Here is an 8,065-nt window from a genome sequence, read left to right as displayed (position 1 = left end):
ATGATTTTGTATCTTATCTGTGTACTGCAAGTCAATGTAATGGTATTGCTATTCATGACTGGAATTCATATTTCCTGACTAATGCTCCTGCTTAGCGGATGTGAAAGTGAATGGCTGTTCTATAAACAGATTTGATCTCTCTGTAGTCTTTATTTGGCATATACCTTTAGCCAGAAAGTTGCATTTTCATAGAATTGTAGAATAGTTTGGGTTGGAAGGGACCTTTAAAGCTCATCTAGTCCAGCCCCCCTGCAGTGAGCAGGGACATCTTCAACTAGGTCAGGTTCCTCAGAGCCCCATCCAACCTGCCCTTGAATGTTTCCAGGGATGGGGCATCTGCCACCTCTCTGGGCAACCTGTTCCAGTGTTTCACCACCCTCATCGTAAAAAATGTCTTCCCTACATGTAGTCTGAATGTACCCTCTTTCAGTTTAAATCTGTTACCTCTTTTCTTATTGCAACAGGCTCTGCTAAAAAGTTTGTCCCCATCTTATAAGTCCCCTTTAAGTACTGAAAGTCTGCAATAAGGTCTTCCCAGAGCCTTCTCTTCTCTAGGCCGAACAACCCCAACTCCTTCAGCCTTTCTTCATAGGAGAGGTGTCCCACCCCTCTGACCATTTTTGTGGCCCTCTTCTGGACTCGCTCCAACAGGACCATGTTCTTCTTTTCTTGTGTTGGTGTCTCCAGAGCTGGATGCAGCACTGCAGGTGGGGTTTCACCAGAGCAGAGCAGAGGGGCAGAATCACCTCCCTTGACCTGCTGGCCATGCTTCTTTTGATGCAGCCCAGTTTTCGCTGACTTGTGGATATTAAGATGTTCCAGCAGCTACGATATGCCCTGGGGTAGCAGCAGTGAAAGGGCACTGAAAGGACAAGGAAGTAGGGAGAACAGGACGAATATGAAAGAAGCATTTGTAAAAGACAGTCAAAAAAGAAAGGAACAGAGAAAAAAAGGCACACAGAAAAAAACCCAAGCAGTTTTCTAAGGAATGAGAGGCAGGAATTAGCTGTCATTTAATTACCAGAATTTTGTCAGTAATCAGAAGGCACTTTGGTCTGAAACTTTTTTATTTGAAAGCATTCAATTGTGTATGCAGGCATGTGTGTGAAAGGAGAATCTTTTAATGTTGAACCAAGATACCAAACTTTTCGCTTTTATTTGGATATCAGTTTTAGGAGTGCATGTGTGTATGTTGAGTACTGACTGAGTTCTTATAAAATGTTTTTAAGTAAAAAATTTTAAAGCAAGAGCACCAGTTGTAGATGTTTACTGTTAAAACTTTTTTTATAGGTTATTGCACTTAAGAATGAACATTGAAGACAAGCTGGGAGGATTATTTCTTAAATGTGGTGGCATAGACCAAATGCAGTCATCCAGGGCTATGGTAGGGATGGGTGCCGTATCTGACCAGTCTGGAGTATCGGGAGAGAGGCCAGAGGCAGTGCTTCAAGATCGGACTATGGCGCACCAAGAAATTCTTGCAACAGACGAAGTGTTACAAGAGAGTGAACTTCGACAGCAAGAGATGATTTCGCATGATGAACTCATGGTCCATGAGGAGACGGTAAAAAATGATGATGACATGGATACGCAAGACAGACTTCCTCAAGGGCTGCAGTATGCTGTTAATGTCCCTGTAAGCAATTTCTTTGTGAAATATTGGTGAGATTATTAGGAGGCTTGATCTGGTAGTCTAATCCTACTCTGGCAACAGTCTATTATTGCTTGTTTGGATTCTGATTATCAAAATATTTATGAATGGATGCTATTTGTGAAAATGTTGTTTGCCTCTGGCTGTGGATAAATTTTGCCAATTAAGTATAATCTTTAAGTATCTGTTTTATAAATATTTTATAAGCAGGCTGTTACCATAGAACTAATGCGTTAAAATGTGCTCTTTTAAGTACATTTAATGTTTTAGGGTAACTACAAACCAGAATAAATAGCGTTATTAAAAGGTGCATACTGTTTATGCTGTTCATAGTAGTATTTAGTTTCTCTTGCTATAGGAAGCATCTTGTATGTTTTCAAAGTATGTGTACGCTTAGCAATTGCATTCACACTGCAGGTTGGACTGTGACACTTCATACATGACCATAAATGTGCCCCTCCTCAATATCTCATAGCAGGTGTACCTCAGCTGTCCCAGAGAGAATATAGATGACTTCCTTTTTGAAAACAAAACATCTATCTGTAATGCAGCACTTCATCACTGTTACCCTTCAAACACAAAGGATAATTACCAGGACTTTAAAAGTAGATAGCCTTATATGCAAAGAATAATCTTTAGAAAGGCAGCGTAGCTAAAACACTATTCTGTTAGCTGCAGATCAGGTGATTCAGATGTTAGAAAAATGTAAGAGTATCATGCTCTTTATTAAAGTTTACATTAGATTTTTTTTTTTGAGAAAACTTCATTATCACTATTCTTGTTTTCTTAAAAAATGCTTTTGTCTTAAATATATAATAAACGATTCCGTTAAATCTTGCATTGACAACACATGGACTAAAGTAAAATAGGTATGAAAAACTGAATGGTTTTACAGATGGAAGTGATTTTAATATAAGAACTGATCTCAAAATCACCACAGGTCAGAAGAAAAAAAGACTTTGGGAGATGAATGAAAAGATACATCAAAATGTCACTGTAGAAATTAACTATGCCCTTTTTATTTAACATACTTTTTATTCCTTTCACTTAAATTTCTGAAAGAATGAAGCCACAAGATAATTCCCTTAGAAAAAGGTTTTCTGTTTCAGCAGTTTGTCATCTTCTAAAATTGAAAAATTGCTTTTCTGTAGTGAGAACCTTACCTGAAACTGGCACTTGGTATCTTAACAGATCAGTGTAAAGCAAGAAATTACCTTTACTGATGCATCTGAACAACAGAAACGAGACAAAAAACAAATACGAGAGCCAGTAGATTTGCAGAAAAAGAAGAAAAGAAAACAGCGTTCACCAGCAAAAGTAAGACAATGATTTGGCAAAACCAGGATTAAAAGAACCTGAAGATTTGGTTGACTATGACTAATTTCATTAGCATTTGAAGTAGTTAGGCTGGAAATTGTTTGTTTACTCAGTAAAGATGCAGTTCTGAAGTTCACCAGAGACCCAAAACAAAACCTGATATAACAGTGTTTTTCTTTGAACTCTTTTTAGCAACATGAACCCTTGACATATTTTAACATCTGTCTCTCCAGGCAGTTCTCTCTCCAAATATTTTTTTTCAAATTATGAGTCAGTAGCTTTGTAGACAATTTATAAATCATTACTCTGTATCTATCTAGTAATAGTTGTGCTTTTCTGTGAGCCTGATAATTTTATATGCTTCATGCATAATAGTGAAAAGTTTTAAAAAAAAATCTAAAATGGTAGTCTTGAAAATTCTAAAATGTTTACTAATATATATAAAAAATAATTTACCAGTAGGGAATATTCCTGTGGTCATAATCATCTTCATATATGTATTTATTTATATCAAAAGATTCTTAACATAGCTGCTGGTTTGTTACTTCAAAATTTGTTTTGTAGATCCATTCATGAAGACTATGTATCCCTGTATGTCTGAAAACAATTTTCTTCTATTGAGATGCACTTCAGATAAAACCAGAATCATTTCACCTCATGAGGTAGCAGTGTTATATCTTCTAGTAATTCCCCAAATCAGTATTAATCTTCAGACTTAAAATAGAACATATACAGGCTGCTCTGATAGGCAAAAATCAGTTCTATGTGATCACACAGCAGCATTAAAATAAGCCTTCTCTGAAATCAACCCAAATTATGTGTACATTGAAGGAAAACTCACTCTAAAGTGAAGAAAAGCTCCAAAACTGCCTTTTTGTTGGCCTGGGAGTGGGACTCCTCAGTCCTCCTCAAAGCACTGTCAAATTAGGTTGCACCTGTAGTATCCTTGGAAAGTTGAGAAATTATTTCAGATTGGGTGTGACAACACGTTCCAAATCCTGTCCATCAAGATACTTCTCCCTTTGATAGAAAAAAGAGATCTAGGTTGAGTACCTCTACAGATCACTTCCATGGAAACATGTCAAGGTAGGAGAGGCGTATGTCCCTCTTTCTACAGACCTCTACTTGCATGCTTCCTTTTTTATCTCCCGATCTGTCAGTGTTGGTCTTTTGAGATGACAAAAGATTGAGAAATGATCAGGAGAAAGTAAAACAGGTTCTTTTTCAGTCTCTCTTGTCCTTTTTTGGAGAAGAAACTTGTCAGAGTAGAAAGGCAGAAAGAAGCTGAAGGACTGACATAGGTGGAGCCTACAGCAGTTTAAGTTAGTATTCCCAGAGTAATGGCGTTGATTTTCCGTCCAAACAGCAGCTGAGACTTTTACAAATGGAAGTCAATCAAACATTTTAAATTGTATTTATATTAATATAGTCATCATATAAATAAAAAGTCAATAGCTTTTTAGAATCCTGTCTACTTTTCCCTCTTCCATGCACACAAACACGTGCACACACATACACATGCACGCGCACGCACACACACACTCATGCACAAGCTTTTTTCTTGCTTTTATTAAGAAGACAGCACTGACAAAGTTAACGTTCATTGTACATCATTTAAGATGTACAATGAAAGGATGCAGTAGAAGAGCCCAGGTTTAGGTTAACTGTGAAATCAAGTGTATTTTCTGCACAATAATTTTAAAATTTTAATATACTACATGAAAAACATTTCATAACATGTATTTAAATTTATTTTAAATAACCAGTCAGTGTTTCATTAGCTGTATGTTGTTACAGAACAGAGTTTTTTTAATTATCTGTATCTGTGACTTACTGGAGCTGTAACATACCAATCTCACAAACGTATGAATGTGCTTGTCCTTCAGAGTGAATGCACAAGAATTTGTTAGCTTCAGACTTTCACTCTTGATGAATTTTGATGCAGCAGAATTAAAAATTGTTTAAGTAGAACCTACAGTATTTGCTATTATTTGCAGAGATACTATTTCAGTTGACTCTCTCATCGCCGTCATTATCATAAAACCTAAAACATCGTAGCTAATCAAATTGCAGATGTGTTTCCCCAGCAGACTTCTATTTTTTGTTAATAAGAAGGGACTAAACTGTTTTACTTAAGGTTACTTAAGCTCTTCATTATAGTTCTGTTTCCAGTTAAGTAAGACTTTTGGAAATGTAATTTGTTTACTGGTTTTCTTATTCTCTTGCCAGAGATAGTAGAGAGTTTGGGGTTTGCTGTTTTTTTTTCTTTTTGACAAATTAGAGAAGACCCGTGATGAGCTTTGCTGAATAACATAGATATGGTGCAATTTTTTTTAATTAAAGTTTTTAAACTTTATATTAAAATAGCAGCTTGCTTTGATAGTAAAGCAATTGAGTGTGGCAAGTTGAATTCATCAAGGAGATGCTTTAATACGTATATCGAGTGAGCAATATTTTACTGAGTGAAATACTTGGGAGAAGAATGATACTGTTTTCTTGGTTGTTTGGCTTTGGGGTTTTGGTTTTCAAAATATAATTTTGCCTCTAAGACTACTGGTGTTATGTAGACGTAGATAATTTGTATTACTATCCTGGATAAGTTTTAATGCTTTTTAGCAAACATTTGCAGCTGTGATTTAAAAAAAATAATATAACTTTGCACTTTTGCTTTAAAATACGATTATCCATGGTTCAGCGCCCAGAGGTGGTTTGGTTACTTTGCATCCTTTTCAACAGACGGACAAAGTAAACAGCATATAAAGTGACTGAGTTGTGAATAGGGGAGCTCTGAGCTGATTTTCCATGAGCTGCTTTTGTCTCCGTCCTGTTGAAATATCTCTTAATACACAATAAGACACAAGTTGGATTGGACTGCAACTGGATCTGTATATTAAAAGCCTAACGCCTAGCTTTGTAGAAATTAGCATTGTTTTACTTGAAATATTTAAATTTTCTGCATCAAAAAAAATTAATGTGGTTTTTTTTTTTGTAGTTAATAAGACATCTTTAGAGGGTAGTGTGAGAACAAATTTTACTCTTTTTAAAATAGATCCTTACAATAAATGAGGATGGATCACTTGGTCTGAAAACCCACAAATCTCATGTTTGTGAGCATTGCAATGCTGCCTTTAGAACCAACTACCATTTACAGAGACATGTCTTCATTCATACAGGTACCGCTTGACTTCAAATTTGTCTTTTCTGCTATATAAAGAGTTGTTTACTTATGTTAAAAATGTTTTCAGCTCTATGCGAATTTCAGCTGTAAGAGTGTAGCTAACTTGGCATCTAAGTTTAGAGATTCCATGCACCAAAGTGTCAAAAGAATACCAGAAAAAAAAAAAATCAACATATGTGTAATAAACTGAAGACCTAACTGTTTACAAGGTTTCTTTTCTTTCTTTATCAGAAAGTAATGGGTTGACTTGTAGCCTAAGTGCCAAAATTGACCCCTTTGTAAAATGTGCTCCGGCTGCTTATTTGCCTGATGAGGTATCTCTCTGGTTCGGAGAAGTGAAAAAGGTACTTACTATTATCATAGCTTGCCAGTATCCTGAATGCAGTCTTATGCCAGCATCGTGATTGATCTTGTTCATGAGGAAATTACAGCCATTTCAGATCACTCTTCCGTGCTAGTCTTAATGTGACTCATAGGATCATGGAAAGAATTCTGCAGTTCATATACTTAGTAAGGCTAATGTTTTTTTGGTATTAGAGTATTTTTGGAATTCGCTCAGATGCTGGTTTTTTAATAGACATTTTAATATTCCTCAAAAGTAGTTATCAAAAACAACAGTGTGTAGTTATTAACTTATGGATGTGGAATTATATTGTTCAAGGTGAAAAACCATTTCAGTGCAGTCAGTGCGACATGCGTTTCATACAGAAGTACCTGCTACAGAGGCATGAGAAGATTCATACTGGTGAGTATAGTGCCTTGAGTATCTTTACTGGCGTGCTTAAAAACTGTTTCCCCACTCAGGCAAGGTTTCTGGTAATAAGTATGCAGCCTAAAACCCTGTCGGAGTTTGTTTTAACTTAACAGATGTTATAAAACTTTAAAAAATAAACTAGTTTTGTGCTTTCAACTTGCTCCACTTTTCTTTGGCTGTAAAGTGAGTATAAACTCCAGTAAGCAAATCTGAAAGGAGTATTCTATAAATGAGCCCAGAGTAGCAAATTCTGAAGTTTGTGCATTCATAAAAGTCAAGGTTTGATAAACAGTTCTATCTTTTGTTGTATCAAGTTAACTCAAACAACGGGGACTTCCAAATTACATTTCAGTAGTTTTATTTATTTATTTATTTTAAAATGTGATGGAAAAGTGCCAGGACTAAAATGGCCAAAATGCCTAACCCCAAAGGTATTAGTATCAGCTTTACTTTTCACTTTTTTTTGTTTTTAAAGGTTTAATTCAAAACTGTTCTAAAAATAAGAGCCTTAGTTTAAAAATACACAGTGTAGGTCAAATAAGGCCCGAAGTTTTAAGCCAAAGAGAGTTAAAGTTTATACATGTTTATTTTTTTGTCTTCTTGCACTGGACAAAACCACATTCTTTAACAGGTTTGGCTTCATTGGGTTTTTGGCATTTTGGTGCATGGCCTTTCAATCCCTCTTTAAATATTTTGTAATATGGTCCCTTTGGACTAGATGCCAATTTCTCAGCCTCTTTTTCAGAAAAGCAGAGCTGGTGAATGTGCACAGTGTTCTTGGCTGTAGCATTTAAATGGATATGAAAGCTACTAACACGCAGTGCAGTGTGTGCATGTGTAAGAGTTGAGAGAGAGAGAAAACTCTGCAAAATGAATTTTCAGAGCAGTGTACAGGGAGTTAGATGCACAAATGCCCTGTTGTTTATGGGATTTTTGTATCCTAGGTTGCCATGAGTCCAGACTAAGTAGGTTTCCTTCAGCCAGTCGGCCACAGAAGAGTCCTCCATTCTTCTGTCCAGTGTCTTTGTTCTGCTCCTCGTCTTTCCTCTGGCTCTGAATTTGTGAACCATGCTGCCTTCACTTTGTGTGGATATTATTCTTGAAAAGAATGCTCATTCATTCTCTTCTGTCTATCTTCCTCACTCCTCCCCCCCCGCAAAGGCAA

The 8,065-nt window shown here is 36.2% G+C and overlaps 1 protein-coding gene across 1 annotated transcript; it reads left to right on the top strand.

The window, feature by feature from the left end:
• Nucleotides 1-1,290: 1,290 nt before the first annotated feature.
• LOC104463279 (zinc finger protein 148-like) lies at nt 1,291-6,490 on the top strand (the record flags this gene model as incomplete). Its single annotated transcript, XM_010075529.1, has 4 exons — nt 1,291-1,636; nt 2,843-2,968; nt 6,018-6,141; nt 6,378-6,490. Coding segments are annotated over 4 exons (709 nt in total), but the record flags the coding sequence as incomplete, so codon positions are not given.
• Between the last annotated feature and the right edge of the window lie 1,575 nt (nt 6,491-8,065).

Source organism: Pterocles gutturalis, unplaced genomic scaffold, assembly GCF_000699245.1.
Source record: "Pterocles gutturalis isolate BGI_N339 unplaced genomic scaffold, ASM69924v1 scaffold30477, whole genome shotgun sequence".
Classification (NCBI taxonomy): domain Eukaryota; kingdom Metazoa; phylum Chordata; class Aves; order Pterocliformes; family Pteroclidae; genus Pterocles; species Pterocles gutturalis.
This window is presented reverse-complemented; position numbering and strand designations above follow the sequence as displayed.